The sequence below is a fragment of the Centroberyx affinis genome, unplaced genomic scaffold (genome assembly GCF_046629955.1).
Source record: "Centroberyx affinis isolate AG114_WGS23_722 - 3 ecotype Tasmania unplaced genomic scaffold, CSIRO-AGI_Caff_v1 ptg003465l_1, whole genome shotgun sequence".
Classification (NCBI taxonomy): Eukaryota; Metazoa; Chordata; class Actinopteri; order Beryciformes; family Berycidae; genus Centroberyx; species Centroberyx affinis.
This window is the reverse complement of record NW_027281428.1, coordinates 24694-48583: the sequence shown is the minus strand read 5'-3', so window position 1 is coordinate 48583 and position 23890 is coordinate 24694. Positions and strand designations below refer to the sequence as shown.

Sequence of the window (23890 nt, the reverse complement as noted above, 5' to 3'; positions counted from 1 at the left end):
GTTCATTAAAGGGGAGTTCCGCTCACTTTTTGTTTTAGTTCTGTGGCTTTGGACGGTGCAGTCAGTAATTGTCACATCCTTAAAGAATGAATTGGGATAGATGGGGATCGTTTCTGGGGATAAAGGCCCATTTTCTAGTTGTGAACGCTGAATAGAAAAAAGCCTCACTTGGGTCTAAAATGGGTATAAAATGAGTCTCCTATTCGCTGTCTATGGAGAAGCAGATTGTACATCTTGATGACATCACTGGCGTGAGTCACACTGTTTTGATCTTTAGTTTCCAGCTTAGGGACAGACTCGGTGACTAATGTTGATTAGACTGCGCTAGACCAAAGGAATAACAATGATGAATTCTTAAAACCGAGAGGTACGCCAGTGTAAGTTATGGGTTGACCCATATCACTGGAGCACTAGTATATTTTTGTACCGCCGGATCCCAGGGTGACTACATTTCTCCTCTTTGGGTCCTGTGCTGAAAAAGCTTCAGATTCTCCCTAATTAAAATGGGTACCATGCCACAGTTCCCCAATGTGCATCACCAGACATTTGCCCGAAGCACTGTGAGAGACTGTTACATAGCGGGAGCTCTGTTTTCCCCACTTTGCCGGATGACACCTCCGAGATTCTGCAGGATAAAGCATTTTTGTCAGGCTTATATATATTTTTTAACACAATAACCCCCGCTAATGCACTCTCGGCCCGCGATTTGTTCTCGTTTGTCACGGCCGAAAAGTGCGGCGGTAAACAGCCGCGCTGAAACGCGAGCCCGGCGGAGGAGGGAGGTGGGGGGGTGGGGGGTGGAGTGGGATGCTGCCCTCCACACCTCTCATCAGGGAGGAGGAGGTGTGGACGGGCCTGAGGAGAGCCAATTAGCGTCCCCTCGCATTGATTGGTGTAGATGAATGCACTTTTGAAAAAGACAGGTTGGATTCTATTTTTTCGCTCAGTGGTAATGGCGTGCGCTGTCCACTTAAATGATCAAATAGGAAAGGGCACACTCCAAAGGCCGTTTAAGAAAATGTTAAAAAAAAAAAAATGAGTCATGAATGTCACTCAATTTATCAGGTGCTTCTGTCTTGCTTGTGGTTTGGGGAAATTATACCTTTAGCATACTGTATGGTCTTAAAGTGGTAAACCTTAAACTCTGCACTTCCCAGAGATCACCTGTCAATCAAACAGTGCGTCCAGTACTGTGACTTTGTCTTTTTCCTTAGATTTTATTATGTTATTATGTATTATGTAATGTATTCTTATCGTACCTATTGTTGCTGTTGTGATTTTATGTTGTTGTCCTGTTATGTGTTTGATGCTGCTATTTGACCCTGTCTCGGCTAGGTCTCACTTGTAAAAGAGCTTTTAATCTCAATGTGACTTCCTAGTTAAATAAAGGTTATATATATATTTATAACCTCATATTTATATATGAGTTTCTCTTTTCTTTGTCTGTTCAGCCATGGCGGCTATCACTGCTCATACTAACTACCCACTTCTTCTCTTTATTCCAAACAAAGCGGAAATGAAAAGGAAAATGTCACGGATTATTACTTTAAGAGTGAATAATGAATATTGGGTCATCTCTGGGGCTTGTAGAAATGATAACTCAGCATTTTTTTTATGATTATTTACAGACAAGGCGTCACCACTCCAGAACCAAGATAAAGTGCATATATAAAAAAACAAAAGAAACAAACAAAAACCAAAAAAAAAAAGCCCCACCCGCCCCTACATAGTGTTAGTGAGGATAAAATGACAGACAGACAGTCTCAGGTTTATGATTAATCTAAAGAAGGAAAAAAAAAAAAAAAAAAAGTCTTAGTTCATTGGCAGATTCAGAGTTTTCAGGAAGGGGGGCCAGGTGTCATGAAATTTAGCTGTTTGATTTTTGTTCGATGCAGTGATTTGTTCCATTGAGAGGTGTTCTGCTAACAAACTGAGCCATTGTGATGTTGTTATTTTGCGTCTGTATTTCCAGTTGAGCAATATTGTCTTTATTGTGGTATTTGTGTAGGTGACTGATGGGTGTGAGGTCTCCTAAGAGGCAGAGGGAGGAGGGAGAGTGGAATGCGGTGACCCGAAGACTTGGGAGATGGTGGTTATTATGTTATTCCAGAAATGTTGAGTTGCTGTGCAAAGCCATACTGAGTGAAAGTAGTTGTCTGTGGTGTTGAGAGTGCATTGCGGACATACTGTATGTCGGTGTCTGTGAAACCCATGAAGTGCATCCTGTGTTGAGTTCTGTGTGCTCTGTGTATGGTCTTATACTGAGATGTTATTGCAAATTTGTTTCCAGAGGGTTGCGTCAATATTAATCGATAAATCTTTTTTCCCCAGTCTGTGGTGGGGACGGATGTGGTGGAATCTTTGGTTGAGGAGATAAGTCTGTATCATTTTGATAGTGGGTTCTTGGCTGTTGATATTGTAAATAGGTCTGGTACTAATGGTGGTGGTTGCAAGTTATTATGTGTGATATCATTTTTTTTCCTGAGAGTTCTTGAGTCACTGCATGGTCTTAACCAGTGATCCTCAACCTTTTTCATATCAAGGACCCTAAGTTAGTCCACATTAGAGCCACGGACCCCCATTTGATGAGATGTTGTCTCTCTGACCCAAATCTGAGAATATTTTTTATTGTTAGATATGATTTGGTCCAGATTTCCATGACTATCTCTACTGCAAGTAGAGAGATAACAGTGAAACTATGATCAAAACAGTCATTCTTCTACATTCTCTAATTGTGTTAACTTCTCAAAAATGAAATAATGGTGAAGTTTAACAATTCATCAGTTTGCTGGGGACTCCCTGGAACCCCCCTTCAAGGACCCCTGGTGGCCCCCCCGGACCCCACGTTGAGAACCACTGCTCTCTCGCTCTCGGTGACCCCTCCACCTGTCTATGGGGTTTTTCCATTACACCGTTGGCCGCCATCACCCTTGGCTGCTCCTGCGGCCCGATGGACACCCCTAACCGCACTTCGCGTGTCGTCAAAGGGCCTATCGGAGCACTAACAGGGTTGGGATTTGTTTATCTGGGCTCTGGCAGGTTTGGATGTCCAACAGCTTCTCCTGCGCTGCGGAGTGTCACTGTCAAATTACATTTATAAATAGATTTCGGCTCAATGCTGGCAGCGCCCCATCGTTGAGTCCTTGAGCCCTGGCTGGAATCTGCCATCTGTTTGAAGGCGTTAGAGAGTTCTGCTTTGGCTGATAGGACACAGAGACTGTATAGGGATGCCGCAGAAGAAATGACAATAGGGAAGGATTGTGCCGAAGCCGCATTAAATGAGGTGGATTTTAAAACCAGAGGGCCACTAGTTATTAATAAAAGCACATTTTGGCATTTCTCCCCGTGAGATATAAGTCGGTATTATCCGTTTACGTTTTCATTATTTTGAGATAGACATTTTCCTCGGCTTTTCAAATTAGCATTTGAAAAGCAGAGAGAATGAGCTAATCGTTTTTTTTTCCCCCCGTTGCAGCAGGTGACATTTATTTTATCTTTTTTTTTTTTTTTTTTCTTTTTTTGTGTGTGGTCAAATTCAGTTATTCTTCGCCCCTTAAAAAAAAAAAAACTTTCATTAGGATTCATCCGACTTCATTCGCGCCCTCGGAGAGGTATTAGTCGAGGTTTTTCCGGGGGGCCCCTGGCTGTTGCAGAAAGGTCAGGGTATTTGTCTCCTCCTCAAGTGTATTTTCCCCTTCTCTGGTTTCAGCCACCCCCCCCCACCCCCCCACTCCATCACGGCAGACATCTCAATCCGTTTTCCGCCGCTCGCCTTTTTTTTTTTTTTTTTTTTTACACCGCGTTTACAGCGGCGCGGGGGTTTTCAATACTGATCAGTCACAGCTCCTTTCCCCTTCATTCATCACTACCTCTTTCCCTCCATTTTTTCCCCTTCCTCCTACTACTCTCTTTTTTTCACCGACGCTGGGCCCGGCACTTCATCCTGCAATGCCTCTCCCTCCTCCTTCCTAGAGCAGGGCCTCTATCTCTCTCTCTCTCTCCCTGCCTCGTTTTTTCCTCTCACCTCTTCCCCTACCATTCCCTCTTCCCTCCCTTCTGTCTCATCATTTGTGGAAGGGCCGAGTGCCACCGGATGCTGGTAATCTGGCGCTCTGATTGCATAGGCCATGCATGAATGGTACCCAACCTTGTTCCCAATATTCTTTTGCTTTGAGTCATGACTTTAATCATTAGTAATGGAGGGTGATGAATACTTGGGACCAGTTGAGTATTTAATGAATTGCACAGCGCTGGAATGACATGGGTGCTGACTGGGAAATTGCCGTTTCTTGTTTTTCAATTGTGGCGACTAGAAGCTTTGGCATAATTGGCGTTACATCTGTCTGCAGGTTTTACACATTTGCATATTTTCATATTTCTTGTTTATTTGCTGCGCCGTGATTAGAGGAGATGAAACTTTGAAGTGGTAATGTGCGAGGTTTTTGTTTTCTTTTTATGTTTTGTTTCCATCTTTGGTGCTCAGCACTCATTGTTTATATGAAAATATTATGGATTATTATGATTATGGTAACACTTTACAATAAGGGTACACTAAGTTAAGGGTTAGTTAATGCTTAATAAGGGTTAGTTAATGCTTAATAAGGGTTAGTTAATGCTTAATAAGGGTTAGTTAATGCTTAATAAGCCTTAACTAACCCTTAATTAACAGTTAACTAATGTGTAATTTACTAATGGTGTTCATGTTATGTAAGGTATTAATTTATACATTATTTAATAGTTTATAAAGATGACTATTAAATAATGTATAATTAATACCTTAGTTAACATGAACACCATTAGTAAATGATTACCAGACACATTAGTTAACTGTTAATTAAGGGTTAGTTAATGCTTATTTCTGAAAATTCAAATATTTTTGGTTTTTGCTACTTGGAAGTTAATGGGTTGCTCCCCGGTTCATTGCCTACAATAACACCTTTTATCGACGAGCGGTGGTTATTTTTTTATAGAAAAGTTTGGAATATGCATTATTTGCCTGACTTGTTCGGAAGTAGGTTCTTGAACTGTATTGTAACAAGAAGGAGAGGCGTTGTCATGCTATTCTGATCTCAACTTTCCTCCACAAAGAGCAAGCAAAGCCATGCGGTGTCTGCAACGGAACAAGACTCACTCGAGGCTATGTAGCATTGGTATGAAAGACGTGACACTCTCATTCTAGTGTCACGAAAGAGGTTTCAGATAACACACACACACACTTGCAAACAGTTAATGCTTATTAAGCATTAACTAACCCTTAACTTAGTGACCCTTAAGTGTTACCATTACTATTTTAATGATCCCCAAGGGGAAATAAACAATCGGGGCTTATATAAACATATGAACATCAATGCCAGCACGTTAAAGCCATACACTGTAAAAAGAAAAAAGATGGAGGTAGTGAGTGTGACGTCACCCATAGGTTTCTGCCTGGAGATTGGGTTTACGATCATCACCATGTTGACATTTTTTAGAGCCGGAGCAGCCAAAGCGAGCCGGAGTGTCGTCTGCAGAGCCGCTATTGGCCCGTAATCTGCGACCTGTCCATCACTGGACAGGCGACCTGTCAATCACTAGGAAATCAACCCCCCGCTTTATATCCATATATCCAGTGTGCGAACTATACCATGGCTTTCGGGGGGAGCTCACTTTTTTTTTTTTACCAGGGCGGGGGCATGATCCATGATGATGAAGATCCAGAAAAATAGAAATGCATGGCAAAAATAGCATATTGTCAATGTTTTAGAGACCCCCCCCCCCAAAATTTCACAAATCATGTTTTCAGGGGAGGTCATGTCTTATTAAGGCTTCCCCTGTAGTTTGCACCCTGATTATATCCCGTTAACGACACGGTTATTTTGAAAATCGCCATATGGACACACATTAGAAGAAGTGAAATTAGCAACTGAGACCATAACCTCTTGTCAAAAAGATTTATCGACTTTGTAATTTGAGTTGGGTTGTGGTCCCATTGACTTGCATGGATTTGGGGCGGTTTGGTGTCTTTTTGGAGCCGGACATCTAGTGGACATTAGAGCAGTGGTTCTCAACGTGGGGTCCGGGGACCACCAGGGGTCCTTGAGGGGGTTCCGGGGGGTCCCCAGCAAATTGATGAATTGTTAAACTTCAGCATTATTTCATTTACACAATTAGAGAAGAAGTGAACACAATTAGAGAATGTAGAAGAATGACTGTTTTGATCATAGTTTCTCTGTTATCTCTCTACCTACAATACAGAGAGTCATGGAATTCTGGACAAAATCATATCTAACCAAAAAAACATATTCTCAGATTTAGGTCCAAGAGACAAAATCGCATCAAATGGGGGGTCCGTGGCCCTAATGTGGACTAAATTAGGGGTCCTTGATATGGAAAAGGTTGAGAACCACTGCATTAGTGGGCATGAGTTACTCAAGCCCGTTTGGGCAGTTTCTCAACAGTGAGCTAGAGCAATTATTTACTTACAGAATATCATCCATATGTGTCTCACAGTGCTCAGAAAGTGTAGCTTTACTGTTGAACTGCGGGGCTGATGTGATGTCATAACCTCTTTAATGAACGAGAAGAAGTAAAAAAAAAAAAAAACAACCTGTTACCCAGCTCGTCTCTTTGCCCGTGGCTTCGGCGTGGAATAACTCCTTGTCTCGGTGGCTGTTTATCTGAGACAAACATCTTGATATTCTCTACCGCCGCTGTCTCTCCCAGCTTTCAGCCTCCTGCCCCTGAGCCGCTCGCGTTGAGTGATTAGCGGCTTAAAATATACCATTGTGTGAACTTTTACTCTTTCCGACAGCTCTCTAAACAGAATCAGCCGAACGTATAGGTGATTAAAACGAGAGTGACAGACGAAGCGCACGAGCCCCCACTCTCCATTAGTTTTAATTGGATTACCTTAATCTGATATAGGCTATTCCAAGTCGTCGCCCAATTATGTATGCGCTTTTTTTTTTTTTATCGGTGACCCTGAGCACCCCGGAGTTCCCCCACCCTTACCACACCACACACACACACACACACACTCATACACACACAGGCAGGCCGGCGGTTCAGTTCCATCTGGAGTAACACTAACAGCTTTTTCAAAATCGCACGCATTCATTTTTAATTAAAATCTGAATTTCGGTGTTTTTGGCGTGGAATATTTGACACTCCCGAGGGATGTAGAAGAGTTCGATGTTTAATTCATTTTTCATCACTCAGCCTTGGGATAGCTTGTCTTCACCGCATTTTCCACCTGACCTTCACTTCTGAAAATTCAAATATTTTTTCGGTTTTTGCTACTTGGAAGTTAATGGGTTGCTCCAGGGTTCATTGCCTACAATAACACCTTTTATCGACGAGCGGCGGTTATTTTTTTTGTTATAGAAAACTTTGGAATGTGCATTATTTGCCTGACTTGTTTGGAATTAGGTTCTTGAACTGTATTATTGCTGAGGAACAATGAAACCACCGACGGTCATACAAGGGGAAGAGCGGTGGAGAAGAAGCGAGGAGAGAAGTGTGGGCACGCAACAAGAAGGAGAGGCGTTTTCTGATCTCACCTTTCCCCCACAAAGAACAAGAGAAGCCATGCGGTGTCTGCAACGGAACAAGACTCACTCGAGGCTATGTAGCATTGATATGAAAGACGTGACACTCTCATTCTAGTGTCACGAAAAGGGTTTCGGATAACACACACACACTTGCAAACAAAAATGAATTCAATACATTTAATTGTTAATTGATTCATTGCACATTTGCTCAAGTGCAGACTCATACTCACTCAATGTAAAGCTTTAAAAAATACAATCTCAGTCATCTCTGACGTGATTCTGAGTGCTTTCACGTTGGTTGTAAATAAAATACAGAATATGACAGATAAACCCTCTCTTTAGAGTCGTGTTTTTTGATAGTTCTGTAAAGTAAACATTGAGAAACAGGGCAGCATAACTGGTCCACGTCAAAGATAGTTTCATTCATATAGGTAGTGTAACTTTCAACATAATACATGTACATTTCCCTTTGTCTGTGTAAACACGATTTTTGTGTCCTAAATTTTTTGTTGGCCCCACTATTAGTGTGACATACCACCTAGTGTAGAGAGGAGAATCCTCACTTTAAAGGAATAGTTCACCCAAAACTGAAAATTCTGTCATCATCTCCTCCCCCTCATCCCAGTTGAAACACAGGTGAAGTTTGTCCATATAACACACAGGGAGGCTGCAGCACAACTCCATAGCAGCCTTCTCCAAAACAACTGAAGTCAGTGGGGACCAGTTCTTCAGAGTTCCAAAAAGACCTACAGTATATTTACACCATCATTTATTCAAATCTTAACTACAGCTGATTGATTTGCAACAAATAATGGTGTATAGGTCTTTCTATTCACAGTGTGATTGGCTGTTTTTATTTTGGAACTCTAAAGAACAGGTCCCCATTGACTTCAGTTGTTTTGGAGAAGGCTGCTACCAAGTTGTGCTGGCAAACCTCCCTGTGTGTTATATGGACTAACAAACTTCACCTGTGTTTCATTTGGCATGAGAGTGAGTTGATGATGACATAATTTTCATTTTTGGGTGAACTACTCCTTTAAACCGCAGCGTGAATTACCACCTTTCTGTTGGCACCTGAAGTATCATAATCACCACTCTTGACCTGTAGTACTTTTTTTTTGTGCATGCTTCATATTGCACATAGACATGTACTCCACTCTCCCTTTTTAGAAACAGCTGAACAGGTTTACAATACTTAACATCTTTCTCAAATTAAAAAAATAGTTTTAATCATCGACTGTACACAATACCAAAAACAATGTGCTCTTTCCCCATATAGTGTGTATAGAGTTCTCTCAACATGCCCTTCTCTGGCGGACGGGACGCGTCACTGAGGCCTCTCGCCGTGGAACTTCCTGTGCCTGTACCGCCCGTTCTTCTCCTTGGCGATGTTGATACAGGCGTTGTGCTTGTTGCTCTGCAAGTGGTTCCAGTACTTGACGAGTTCGTTGGGCTGGAACTGGTGCGACGTGATCAGGTGGCTGTACTTGCAGCTGGAGTACGACACCCGCCAGTGGTTGAAGAGGAACTCGTTGGGCGGCGGCGCCGGGTCGATGCGCAGCTTCGCCAGGCAGATCCCCACGTACACGTCCTCCAGGTGCAGCCGGCGTATGCTGAGCGACGCCTGGTAGATCAGCTCGGCCATGTCCCCCGAGAACACGTACCCCGTGCCCGAGCAGAATATCGGGTAGCGCTCGCTGGGGTACAGCTCCGGCGGCATGTACCACTTGCTGTCCTTGTTTCGGTTCGGCGCGTAGCCCCTCATCAGGTAGCCCGTGAAGTACCTCTGCCTCGGGGGCAGCTCGGGCTTCAGCAGCTTCTGGATGAGATACTCGGTGTTGACGAACATGTCGCTGTCCGTCTTCATCACGTAGCGGGCGCGCGGGCAGTGGGTAGCCACCCAGTTCATGCCCATCAGGGTTTTGATGGTCAGGTTGTAGTACGTGTCCTGGTAGTCCTGTTGGATGATGTCGTGGTGAACGCGGCTCTCCTCCTCTATGCTGCTCTGGAGGAAGGTGTCCGAGCTCTTCCCCGTGCCGAGCAGGAAGAGGCGGACGAAGCCCAGCCCCATCGCCACGCTCTCGTTCCCCCACGTCTGGCGGATGGCGTTGCGGGCGCTGGCCTGGCCTGGTTCGGCAGCGATGAGGAGGATGAGGAAGGGCGTGCTGTCCCTGCACTTGAAGGGCTCGTTTAGGATGTAGCGGTAGGGCTGGGCGCTGAGCCTCCCGCCCACTCCCATCTCCTTCTGCAAACTGTTGTTAGTGCTCATGGAATCCTCGAGCCCCATTACACCCGTCCTGGTTCCCCCTCCGGCTCCTCCTCCGGCTCCCGCTTCGCCGCCCCCCTCCGCCTGCTGAGAGCTGAGGTTGAGCAGCGGCTTAGGTGCCACGTACCCCGTCTCCCTCCAGAGGCTCCTGAGGGAGGCGCTCTGGTTGGCCTCTACCTTGGGGCCGCGGAAGCCCCTGACGGTGTAGGCCAGCGGGTTTTCCCGGGGCCCGCTGCGTCCCGGCAGCCAGTCCTGGTGACTGAAGAATAGGAAGAGGGTAAAGAGCAGGGCCAGCGAGAGGAGGCCCGCCACGTGGGTCCGGAAGAGTGAACGCTTGACGGTCCAGGTCATCTTGATGGGACAGCAGTGCCGGCGTCTCCACTGCATGGTGCAGATCGGGGTCGCAGGAGGCTGCTGCTGCGGCTGCTGCTCGGGAATGGGCGGCGGCGGCGGTCACATACAATCACCTCAAACATGTGGTTGCCAACAGTCAGAGGGTTATCTGAGCTGGCAGATGGGTCGGAGTGAGCCTCCTAGTGGAGTCAGGGGAACGTTTGAGCCCCCCGGTGCAGCTTGGAGCAGGGTTATCGGGGCCCCTGGTGGAGCTAGGAAAGCGATGATTCTCCGGCCATGGAGGCTACTCCCAGGCTCTTCTTTGGCACTGCAGACAAACACAGGGTCATGCTCCGTGTCTCGGGCTCCTTCAGGATATGATAAGGGTCACCTCCTCAATGGTTGCTCTCTCTAATCTGGAGAGAAAAAAAAAACAAAGCAGAGAAACAGTCTTGGCAAGTGTCCAGAATGCACCTCCTATTCATTGGCATTGAGCCATTTGTCAATTGTCTCAGTTGCAGAGATGTTTTTTATTCTACTTGTGGGGGGAATAGAGCTTATTTCTTAATCATTCTATTTTTTGTTTGTTTCGGCACACTCAGAGTAATTCTGAATTAATCTTTTCAGATACAGAAGCCCCAGTTGCAGCCTTCTGTGCATACAGTGCCCACTATGGTAAATGGCTCTGTTGGTAAGCTGACTTAACATTTTGAAAGAGAGAAGCTGAATCAATATGACAGTGTTGTAGCTGCTTTGATTGGACAGGGACTTATAACAGAGCAGACTCTGGGGATGTGCTTTTCTGAGAAGGGAAAATGGGAGATTTAGAAAACACTGTTGCGAGCATGTCTGTGGCAGAGGGAAAGATTGCTGCTGTAAAGAATGATTGCGCATACATCTGCGTGATCAAAGAAAGATGCATCCAGATGTGTGCCTAGTTGCTGAAAGACAGCATAACGCACACTTTCAGAGTAATTCAATCATGCAGTAAAAACAGTAAACTAAATACCACTGGCAATGCGCACATTTTCATGTTCGTTTCTAATCATGTTGATTTCCTAGATGCCAGAAAATGAGAATATTCCCCAGATCATCACGGCCTCGTTGCCTCACAATAAAGACCATCTGGAATAGGTAAGACTTTAAATTAATACATATGTCTTCGCGGAAACGACTAGAAGCTAGCAGCGTGGTGTTAGGCACTGCGAGGTGGTGGTTGGCTCTTGCATGTCATTATCCAGCTTAATGCCTACGGCGGAAGTATAAATTGCAGGTTTGCGCGACGTGGTGCTGGCTAACGCTACTCTGAGCCGCTTGGGCGAGCGAGTGCCATCGGCCCCCCCGCCGTGCCTCGACAGCCAGGGAGGAGATGCATCTGTCAAAATGAATTTTCAGGGTCCAGCAAGCAGTGGTGCCGAAGCCTCAGCCGGCCTCGGGCGATAACAGCCTTCACCCGCCATTCACCTTCCACCTTCAGCTTATCAATGCTGCCTACTGTCTACTTGAGAGACCACCCAGGCAGCTCCATCTTCTGACCACACACACACACACACACACGCACGCACAGACAAAAGGTGCATAGTCGCAAGCATGCATGCGTGCGTTGCCCACAGGGAGCCACACACACACCGAGGGAAGCACAGATGCAGTCACGTACGCTCAGACATCGATTCACTCGCTCACAATCAGTTTGCATAAGCACTAAATATACTGGGGCATCACACATAATCATGTGCACACCAAATACTGCACACATAATCATTCCTCTGTGCCGCAAACACACACACATGCAACCACAAAATATAGTGCACATCACACATAATCATATACACACACCAAATACACATGCACACATATTCATTCACACACACAAACTACAGTGCACACCACACACTCATATACACACTAATCATACTGCACACATAATCATTCTTGTGCATGTGCATGCAGGCACACACACACACACACACACAGAGACACACATCACCAGAGAAAAACAGAATATGCCAGCAGAAACTTGCAGGTTATACCAGACCCTAGTGAATATTAATGCGGCAACAGTGCAACTCTTGAATCCATCCCTCCCTGGTGTGTGCTGGCTTACTGATTGCCCGCGCTGCTCTCTCGTCTGTTTATTTGTGCGTTTGCTTTTTAATATTTTTGCAAACACAGAACACAGAGCGCATGAATTTCGCAATAACGCTACATGGCGGCGTTGCGTGAGGCCGATCTCTCCCAACTTCCAATTTTCATTTCCTGGTAGCGTTTGCTCATTCGTCACGACAACTGGCTGGGAACACGCTAACCTTTTCAGCCGAGTGTGCTTACCCAGCGCAAGCAATTACAGGGGGATGAGAGGGGCCAAGGCCGGCTTTGTTTTAAAGGTTAACATACTTTACATCCGAGCATAGCCGGCGCTGGAGAGATTTCTGCTGTCATCTAAATGAACATCTAGTTATGTGAATTCTGATGGAGCGTGTGCACAAACACACACGGATACATATGCACATAAATAAGACGCACCTGCACATAGTTGGACACCTACACACACCCAAATCCACCCACACACACACAGAAACACAGAGAGTGTACGACTTTGTTTTTTTGTTGTCTACTTAAATGCCAATTTCACAGCTGGATCAGACATCCTTTTTTTCCACTTTTTTTTTAGCAGTTCCATTAATTCTGGCGATGCCTCTCCTCGTTAATTCGTTTCCTTGCCTCCCATCAATGTCACTTCTATGCAAGCCAATTAGTTACACTAGCACTAATTGAGGCCCCAGTGGTTCTGCGGCGGTCAATAATCAGAGCGAAGGCTGGGGGGGGGGGGGGGAGTGACAGAGCGGTGACATACCAGGCATACATTATAGTGTTGCCACCGCATCGGCTTCAGATCTAAAAAAAAAAAGAAAAAAGAAAAAAAAACACACAAAGGGAAAACTTTCCACTAGCAAGGTACGACTAAATCCATTATCTACAGCTTGCTCCCTCTTTGATGCCACGCTCAAGTAAATAGCCTCGGCAGTTTTGCATCCACCATGCATGTGTAATGCATGCAAAACTAGCTTTTGTTGATGTCAGTGTGAGGATATGACCTTGATACAGTGCAACAGTGCACTTTGTGATAGTGACACATTTTCCTACAAAAAAAAAAGAAGAAGAAAAAAGCAGCCATTAGCGAGCCATTCAGAGTGGTTGTTGAAAAGTCGTTGCTTATTAAATGCCCTATTTTATTGAAACAGGCCTTACTGATTATGTTGCTGATTGGTGCTCCGGTTTGCTCTAATTACACTGCCTTGAAGCCATAGTCCCCATTCAACCACAACGGTTATGAATTTTGGATGCGAGAGTAATAACCCTCGGACACAAGGATCAGAGACAACATGCTCAACGTCACTCCAAATGAGCACAAATTCATATGTAAACAACTTTGAAATGAGTTTTGAACAGATATCGGAAAGATATTTAAGTTCTGATTCCACCGACGAGTACTCAACATCAAAATAAAACACAAGGCTATTCCTGATGTACAGTACCTTACCTTTGCCTCCTGCTGCAAGCCTGGGCCTCTTCTACTCTAAAGGAGGCTTGAGGAACCTTAAATTAATCTTCAGAGTGTTTGATGCCGTATCTAAGTCCGGCATTGTTCTGTTTGATAAATAAGGCGGATCCGGGGCCGATGTTTGCTCACAGGGCGCAGCCGCTGCTTTGTGTGTGTTTAATTTGAGACTCTGGCCCAGCCCCGGCTCTCCGTCTCCATTGTTACCGGTCGAGTTTAGACGCCCCGAACCTTGTTGTGAACCCGCTCCTGAAGACACCTCTTTGTTTCTAGGAATGGCTCTCTGCCCGCTCTCTCTCTCTCTCTCTCTCCCTCTCTCTTTATCGTCTCTCCTTTCCTTCCTCTCTACTGACAGAAACATCTGAGCTGAGCCACAGTCTCACCTCCATATCCCGGCCCAGCTTGTGTCTGCACTGCAACGAGTTTGAGAATCTCACGAAGGCTTGCTTACCCCCACCCCCCCTCTGACCTTTGTACTCAAATCCGGCTTTTATTTTGAACTCTTTTATGATGACGACCAACTCTCATAGTCTTGTGCAATCATCAGTGGATTACAAGTGGACTCGCGCTGATGTTTTTTTCCCCCCCATTTGATTTGGCAAATGAGTTTGTTTGCACCCCTCTGGTATTTTAGGGAGTCGTTCTCTCGAGTTCTCGCTGTGCTTTTTTAGAGTTGCCGATTGCATCCCAGAAAAAAATGTCTGGGGGATTTCGGTCCAGCTCGGCTGCATTCCTCCCCGACAGCCTATGTTGTTTTGGAGAATTTTTTTTTTTTTTTTTTTGGCCATCTGATTGCGGCAGAGGGATCACGAACGTTCCCGAAATAGCCACTGAAATCGAGGTGAGGGGTGGTGTGGTCCCTCTCCTCTCCCTCTCTCTCTCCCCCTAACTCTCTCCCTCTCTCTCTCTCTGTCTATTTAAACACAGTTGTTTGGTGTGTATCTGACTCAACTAGGATAGGACCTCAGGGAGGGAGAGTTGTGTTCTCGCTAAGTGTGGGAGAGTGGATGAGTGACACGGGATGGCCGGGATGCGTTTTTTTTTTTTCTTTTTACACTTCATCACCCAGGGACTGGTCAGATCTGGGCCAGGCCACCAGAGCCCCTCTTCCATATCTGATCCTTAAAACCCGAGTCCAAGCCACTTAACGCAGAGCTACTGTACGGCGCTTTCCGATCCTGATAAAAACCTGTTAGAAAGGATGGAAAAAGCCTCTTAAAACTGCAATGAAAAATACAAGACACCCCCGGGGAAATAAGCTAGCGCTGGCAGCTATGAGTTCTATAGCTGTAGTAAATATTATACGACAGTGATATTCTTCTCCACTCAGTGAAAGCGATATCTCCACTCCTATCCAGTGTCCTTCCGCCAACTTTTACCCAGCAAATAATTTTTTTGTTATCCCACTTTTGTCGATAGGGTTCGACCGCCGTCACTTCGACTCGATTCAGGGGTTGCGTGCGTGTCGGTCCGGCCACCGCAGCAATAAATTATGAGGTGGTTTGAAAATTAGACCCTATTAAAGTTTCATAGTCTAGTGGGCAGACTGAACACCCAGATGGCGAGCCTAACCGCTGTGTTTTTTTTTTTTTTTTTTTTTAAATGTCCACCTCAGCAGTTAGCAGATATCCCTAAGCATTGCCTGGGCTTTAGGCGCCAACTGGCCCGGGCGGATGGACGTGATGAATCGGATAAAAAAAAAGCCCCGTTAATTGAATTGGATCAATCGAATCTCCCCTCGGCTTCTTCCACTTGGCAGGTCGTGTTTTTTGAGAGGTTCCAAGGCAACTTTTTTTTCTCTCACCCCCCCCCCCATGCAAAGGGACCCGCAAACTGGTACGAAATGCACCAAGGACCTCCGTTTTGGCGCCTCAAGGAACCCCCAGCTGAGAAGATGGTTCTTGTTAATTAGGATTTAGTGTAGAATCGGAAGGATGTGTGTGGGGAAATAACAGCGGGAGGCTGATCCAAGCGGTCATCCTTATTTGCTCATTTTGCGAACTTCTAGGCTGTGAAATAATAGTGCAATTTTGCTCATTTTCCTGTGGTGCCCCCCCCCCGCCTGGAACCCCCTGAAGGCCCCCCCCCCCCCCCCCCCTCCCCTGGGTGTCACTGCACCCTTTTTTTTTTTTGGGAGCCACTGGGGTCCAAGGTGTGCCGGACGGAGGGACGAGAAGGGGAGGGTAGCGGGGACAAAGAGGGAGGGCAGATGGAATAGACGTATGGATGGATGGATGGATGGATGTATGGATAGACGGATGGGTGGATGGATGAGCCGGGGCGGTGGGAAAGGGTGGAGGGGCTGGATTTAATGGAGGGGAGAGGGGGAGTGATGGGGGGGGGGGGTAAATGAATGATGAGGATGTGGAGGATTGATGAGACGTGCAGTGCTGCGTACCTCCTCCTCCTCCCCGTCATGCTGCTGCTGCTGCTGCTGAGGCTGAGGCTGCGGCCGGCAGACGGAGCGCGTGAACCCGGGCGAACCCCATCGCCGCGTCCCGGGGAAAATCTGGGCTAAATGTCCTCCTCTCTTCCAGCGCCGCCTCGTCTCGCCTAATCACATCGACACTATTAGGATGCCGCTGTTACACTTGGCGTAGCCGGTCGCCCGTCCCCTTGCTGTCGTCCTCCTCATCTCCCCCTAGCCCGAAACAAACCTGCGGGTTATTTGGCTCCTCTTCTCCTACTGCGACTCCTCCTCTCCTCCCTCTCCTGGCTCTTGTGTCCGTTACACACCACAGCTCCTCCTCTATCTAATCTATCAATCAATGTTTTGTTTTTTTATTTCCCTTCCTTCCGTCCTGCTTCACTAGTTTCTTTTACCTCTCCCAAGTTTATTTCCCTTCCCAGGGGCGGCGTTGTTTAATGTAAAAAAAAAAAAATGAAAGTGGAAACATCCACACACACGGTTTATCCGGAGCACCGCAGCCGCTGGAAAGAATTGGGAAAGCAGCGGCGGCAGAGCGGGAGGAGTGCGGCCGGTCCTTCACGTTGCTAGGCAGGCTCGTGCGGAGAAGTAGTGAAAACGACGGAGGGAAAGAAAGACAATTATATCCTCTTCTTCCTCTGAGTCCAAATCACTGTAAAAACATCTTGCCCGAGTCCTAAAGGCAAAAAAAACAACAAAAAATAACCACCGGCCCTCTGTCTTTATCTCCCCGCCTCGGTTTTGACAGACCACGGCTAGCTCCTCTTTTTCCGAGAATCGCTCCGCTCCTCCACTCCGCCTGCACCGACCCCTGTTGGTTTTCCCAGCCGGGGGAGGTAGCTGCTGGCCCGGGCAGGCTGGCTGTCAGACACCGCTACACTGACGGAACTCTCCCACGTCACTGCATACTTAGGAGGGCATCCCACGTGACCCAGTTAGACGCTCGTGCTGCGTTCAAGGCATGTGGGGGGGAAAAGCAACGATTTGAGCAGAAATATCAATCCACACCCCCCCTCTCCCCCTGAAGAAGAAATGGGTCAATGAGATAAATTCTTTGACATACGGAGAACTGCAGTGTTAAATAAAAACGGGGTAGAGTATGATTTGTAGAAACAGATTTTATAATAACTGTCGGATAATGTAATAAACGGTCAAAATGTCATAAAATTACCCTGTAAATAAGTCAACATTTACTAAGTTGCCAGATAATGTAATGACATTATATTGCATTTTACAAGTTATTTCATTATCTGTCAGTGATTACATAACTACACACCTCCATGCAGGATCACCATAAGGCAAACAATGACCAATATAAACATAAGTCAGTTATACTTTCAGAAACACATTAGTATCACCAGACTATCTTGCACAGAAGCCATCTCTCTATCTGTTCGTATGATTGTTTGTTTGTATGGCTTCCAATTTTTGCTTTTAACAAATTGGTCTTATATTCCATTCTAACTGGCATTAAAAGTGTCTTGAAAAAGTCTTAAATCTAACTTGATGAAACTCTGCTTGGATATATATTTGGCACCATGGTTGACGTTTTCTACCGATCAGCTTTTTTCACACTTTTTAGAGGAAAACAAACACAGCAATGTCAACCACATGAACTATGAAGCAAATCGTTATACACAGCCACGTCCTGCCATGGCATCGTTCTGATCACAAAGTGGCTGGTGTGTTGAAAATCATTTGTTTTGTTTGCTTTCTTTAAAATGAATATATCACCCCTCTGCATCTGACCGCAGGTACTTGCTGTTCAGAATTCGGTAGCGTTGGAGAAATCAGAAAAAAGTAGTTCCCGAGTAGCATTTACCACCTGGAAGCTGAAGGGAGTGGTGTTTTGCAGTCAGAAACTCCCGTCTCCCATGTTTCCCACCCTCCCTTGAATGCAGCATCTCCCTCCCACCCTGTCACCCTCCCCTCCTCCCCGGCCCACCACCCTGCCCCCTCTCTGTGGGCGGAAAAAAAAAAAGGGGATTTAACTCTGTGAGAGCATGGTGGCCAGCGGTTGTCTGGTAACAGCTGGATTTGCCTCCATTGTGCTCTCTGTTCACCAACTACTAGCAATGTTACATGCTGAACAACAACATTTTTTTAAATTTTTTTTTTTACCAATTTTCAATGAAAAATGTGTTAATCTCTTGCCCTGTTTTGCTACATTAGTAATGCATCATTATGCATACATCATTACCTACTAGGCTATATTTAGCATGTTATCATAGAGTGGGGAAAAAAATGGAATTGTGCTAGTGACTGTTCTCCTTTGCTTCTTGTTTTTTTTCATCCGCTCTCTCTCTCTCTTTCGCCACGCTCCTCCAAGCCACTGTCCTCAACCCGCACCCACTATATCACGTTTAACACCGGGACAGATGAAACACTACCTGCCTCATTAATGACTTAGACACAATACAAACCCGGCATCAGCCTTTTTCGGTGTACGTTTACGCTCATCGCACCTCCGGAGACCCGGGGGCGTTTCTTGGGAAGCGACGAAGGCGATGGCTCGTCTGTGTTTTTTTCCCCCCTCCCCGGTTCCGGCAGAACCGGAGCAGATGGAATTATGGCTCATGTAAAGGAGCTCGCCACTTCGGGGACAGTAAGCCAGCGGGGAGGGCGGCCTCTCGCAGCACTGTAAATATTGTAAGGTAGCAGCACAGGTGACTGAATAATTAATAGGAGCTGTGTCTTTGACAGAAATACTTTGGAGGCCATTAGCTGGGCTACCTGGCCGGTGAGAGCATATTTGTCAAAAGGAAGTAATGCCGGGGCGGTGATTGATTTCCCGTGGCTGCCAGGTTAGAGGGAGTGTGCCTCTGTACATTAATATCATGTGGCATCTATTAGATAGGTGACTTCCTCAACTCGTCTAGCCCCGGCCGCCTGTGTGAAGACCGGTGTATCAAAATTTAAATTGTCATCATTAATTGCTGGAGCCTGGGGGCTATCCTCTAACACCGCGTCTGCGTCTCGGCCTCCCACACACACACACACACACACACACACACACAGAAGACACACACACCTGCACACAAACACGGCTCTTCGGTGAGACAGACAACATTACATGGTGCCATAGTCTCTGAGTGGCAGGTATGGGCCTGAGCAGCAGTGCAATGCAATGCGATTTCCCTGTTTAACACGTCTTACTTTCCCCCGAAACGTCTCGCTGATGTCTTTCTTTGTAACGGCGGCTTTGGTTCTTGACTTTCTGTTCTGTTTTTCTCCTCTTTCCTCACCAAATTTAAGCAGCGGTGCCTTGGAAGTGCAAAGGCGTGTTCGCAAAATAAAAAATAAAAAAAAACCAAAAAAAAAAACCATGTGTGTAAAGTATAGTGCCGTTCATAAAATGTGACCGTGAGCCGCCAAAACACAAATAAAGACGGAGACCAGATTTCTTCATACTTCATTCGATTTTTTTTTTCCCTCCCCCTTTTTGTTTGTTTCGAACTTTGAGGAAAAGTCGAGCCATGGCTTCTCCTCTGAGCAAAGCAATAAGTTCAAATACAAATGGCCCTACATTAGCATAGCAATCTAGAAGCCCCTTCACATTTGAATAATTTCTAATTTCTATGCTTTCTGTCATGGCCAATTCACCATATTGGCAAATTCGGAAAAGAACGGCCAAATGACATGGCAAATAATGCAGTTATATCTACCTTTCTGCATTGTCACTTTTACCCATTTTGATAAGTCAATTGTTTTCTTTGTTCTAATTCTCTCTAAAGCACATTTTCTTTAGGATGTTCTCGACTTCATTTTTCCTCTCTCTCTCCCTCTCTGTCTCTCTCTCTCTCTCTCACACACACACACACACACACACTGCCGGAGGATGGAAAGCGGTTATCTCAACACTACGCCTTTTAAGAAATGCAGCCTCAGATGAAATGTGAGTTGTTATTGCTTCTCTTAAAGAGTGCAGTTGCAATATCCTGTGGCAGAGCCTCAAGTGCAGGCAGGGATGTCTCTGTGAATATCTTTGCCTTTACTCAGGGACCTGGGCCTGTCTTCAATGAACAAAGCCACCGTCTCCTGGGTCACCGCCTCCTAATCTGTTATCGCGGAGCAAATTTCGCAACGCACGAAGGCAGCGTTAATTGATTCGATTTTGTTTTTTTTTGTCGCGGAAATAACGCGGGGGTGAAGGTTACGCTCGTTCCAATGCGACTTTTATCGCCCGATCACCCGAGGACACGTGAAGTGACAGTTCTGGAGGCACAAAAAATTGGATTTTCGACTCCCTTTATCCCATGCCATGAAGAGGAACCCATGTATTATTAAGAGGGATTGGGTAGCGTGTTCAGATTGGGCCAAAAATCGGGGTGTAAAAGCACCCGAGACGCTTCAAAATCAACCCAAAACGCCTCCGAGGTGGTCAGCTGGCAAAAAATGTAATGCGTCCACACATAGCAACTATGAAAATCGAAATAAATTTTCACGAGCGGATCCAATCAGGAGGCAATTCAAACAGCTGGCAGGCAGATTGGAGAGTAACGTACTTGTCAAAAAATGGATTGTCCGGATTCTCGTGGACGGGGAACGAGCGAGGCGAGGTGGAGCTGTAAATATCATGAGAGGAAATGACATGCGTGGCAATCTGTTGTTCAAAGGAAGGAGAAATCCGATTTCAGGAGACACGTTTTAATGTCAGGTTGTAAAGTGTGATCCAGCTCAATCGTATCCAGACACAATCTGGATATGAGATGCATGCTAATGTCAGGTCTAAAGGGGGCCGGAGCTATCGGATCTTCAGAAGCAGATAACGTTGGGGGGTCGGATCGCGCATACGTCGTCTGGATGCAATTCAGCCGCAATGCACAAAGAAGCAATGGAAAGAGATGGACAGGGAGAGCGGGGAATAGTAACGCAAATCAAGACAGTTACAGTCATATTCAGGCCCAGTGTGAGCATACTGTGATCTCTTAAAAACCCGTCTTTAAAATCAGATCGAAGGTCATTTCAATGCAGGAAATGTTCGAGAATAAAAAATAAGTGTCTACGGTTATACTTTTCATTTTAATATCATTTTTTATCTTCGTACAAGGACGAATTAAGTAACAGGTCTGGGCCATCAGACTTTCAAATAGACTTTCAAGGCTATCAGATTTTCAAATACCAGTAGATCAGAAGACCAATCCTGAAACTAACCTGTCCTATGTGGAGATTTCATTGAGACATAACGATATAATAATAATAATAACTTTATCTGTATAGCGCCTTTTAACACGACTGTTTACAAAGTGCTTCACAGAATAAAAAGGCATAAAACAAAGAAATAAAAGGAGTAAAACAATAAAAACAGTAGTAAAAAGGACAACAAAGGATACAATTTAAATACACAGAGGTAAAAGGTATCCTTCCATTTGTCCTTCGTGGGCCTCCGTAGTGCAGTGGCTTTGTTTTATTGGCTGTGTTTTATTTACAAATGTGTTGCCATTTCTGTCGCCCTCTAGTGGTCAGAAAAAATCGCTTATTGCAGCTTTTGCATAATAACCCTAGTCAGGCCAAGTGTGGATGTGCAGCAGAAATCCAATCTTGAGAATTCACAAAACCCTCTTAAGAAAAAAAATCTTCTCAAGTGCCATTTTTTTCTTCACTTTGGTCTTAAGAAAAAAAAATAGGAAAAAATGCTATTCTCAAAAACAGTTCTTATGTATTTTCTTAACTTTCTTCTTAAGAAAAAACCTACGAGTAACAAGTTGATTTTTTTCTTAACTTCAAGACAGCCCTTCACCTGTCTTAAAATTCCTGCAGTGACAAGGTAAGCCTCTAATTTCATACAGTTAAACAGATTTTAGACAAGTAGGTTATAGTTCAAAGCCTTCATAGGTTCCCCTACACCCAGTAGTCGATTTGAAGGGGGATGCGAGGGGATGCCATCCCCCTTGAAATAAAAATTGTCAAAAACCATCCCCTTTGTAACACTGTCATCCCCCTTTCATCCCTCTTTATGGCACAAAGATATCATTTAATGAAGAAATGTGTGAGCCACTTATTATTGCATGTTTTTTTTACTGGTTGATGGCACAGTAAAACCTGCAACGTGGCTATGACACTTTGAGGATATTATTTTGGTTATGGGCTGGTGGGCAGGTAGATCTGCGGGACTTCTTCAAAAACAAGAAAACTACAGGTGTGGGAAATGTCAGGAGTCATAATGATTATTTTCTATAATTTAAACTACACTGTTTGAAGCAGGGCAAAAGAGAAACAGAGATTAAACAGATTAGATAGCTAGTTGACATTTTAATACCAAAATTATATAAAATTATATAATAAAAAAAAACATTAGGCCATACATCAGGCAACATCATCTTCAACAGGATGTTGCCAGGCAACACAATAAATGGTGAAGATTAACCTAGTTTGAATTTTGTTGTTGAAGTGGCAGGTAATAACCATCAAAGAGAGGAAGCCCTTTGTGTGTCGTAAAATTTGACTAAGGACTTAGAGCACAAAGGCGTTTACTGCAGTATGTGCTGAATTTTGTACAGTGGCTCATAATTTACTGCTTTGGGTGGTCATGGTGGTCAAGGAAACGGATAACTGCTAAGGCTGAAACAAATGTAAACACACACACACACCAGCTTCAGGTTGATGTTTTAGACAATGCAGCAGAAGCAAAGAGAAGATAGGAGAGGACAGGATGACAAAGCGAGCATGAGTAGAGGTTTGATAACTATAAATTTAAAGTTTGGATAAGATAAAAGTGCCATGAGTATTAAGTTATGTTAAGTTACACTTGATTGTATTATCTGTATTTGACCCATCCTAACTACTTAAAACCAGTGGGCAGCCACAGTGCAGCACCCAGAGAACAGTGCCTTTATTAAGGGCATTGGCAGGAGTATCTGATACCCAACATCCCTAACTTGCATGTCTTTTGAATATAGAATTACCTTTGTGTTGTTACAATATAAACAAAAGGGTAAACAGCTGGTCCCCCACCCTCCACGCTGTCTTCACCACTATCAAATTGTTTGTCTTCATAAGACCCTACCATCCCTCTTGAAATTTGTGTACAAATCGACTACTGCCTACACCTAACATTAAGATGAACATTTATTGTAAAGCTTTATTTGGTGTAGGGTCAAGTAGACCTCCGTCTCATATCTGTTGAAAATAAGCTAGCAAATTTTACAGTTACCAACAGCAACCAGTGTTTAAATCTTTTCATATACTTCATCAGTTGTAGTTGCCCTAAATTGGTTTTTACCCAATTGTTTTGTAGATGGAAGCACTTTGGGTTGCCTCCTAGCCTTGTCTCCTAGCCTTGTCTCCTAGCCTCAGTGGCAGTAAGCCTAAAGTTTATTAACTAGAATTAATTCAGGCCCTATTTTGAGAAGTTCTTAAGTAGGAAAATTAAAGAAATTTGTAAGAAATGAGACTGTTACTAAGAAAATATTGAGGAATTGCACTTAAGAGCCTTCTTAAGAACTTCCTAAATTTACCTCTTATGTCATTGCTTAAGATCTATCTTAAGAACACATTGGTGAATCCGGCCCCTATCTGAAAAATTTGGTCAAAACGAAAGAGTGTGACTAAAGGCGGTGTGTTTCCTAGGATAAATGGGCTTTGGGGTTTGGCCGTGGTTTATGGCACCCAGCACGGCTGCTGCTGATGAAAATAACACAACACTTTCCAGGTGTACCTTTGCCACAAGCCGCTAGACTATGGCCTATCATAAATCCTGGGGTACAATCATGTGATGTCAAATTAATTATTAAAACAAGTGTTGCCCGAGCTAAAAAAGGAAAGAATTGGTGACT

The 23890-nt window shown here is 44.9% G+C and overlaps 1 protein-coding gene across 1 annotated transcript; it reads right to left on the bottom strand.

The window, feature by feature from the left end:
* Positions 1-8518: 8518 nt before the first annotated feature.
* On the bottom strand, positions 8519-16913 carry b3galt2 (UDP-Gal:betaGlcNAc beta 1,3-galactosyltransferase, polypeptide 2). The gene is made up of 2 exons (XM_071539522.1): positions 16086-16913; positions 8519-10544 (listed from the first exon to the last, which is right to left on the bottom strand). Exon 2 carries the CDS (start codon positions 10180-10182, stop codon positions 8857-8859), a length of 1326 nt encoding a protein of 441 aa, XP_071395623.1. The 5' UTR covers positions 10183-10544; positions 16086-16913; the 3' UTR covers positions 8519-8856.
* Positions 16914-23890: the final 6977 nt, after the last annotated feature.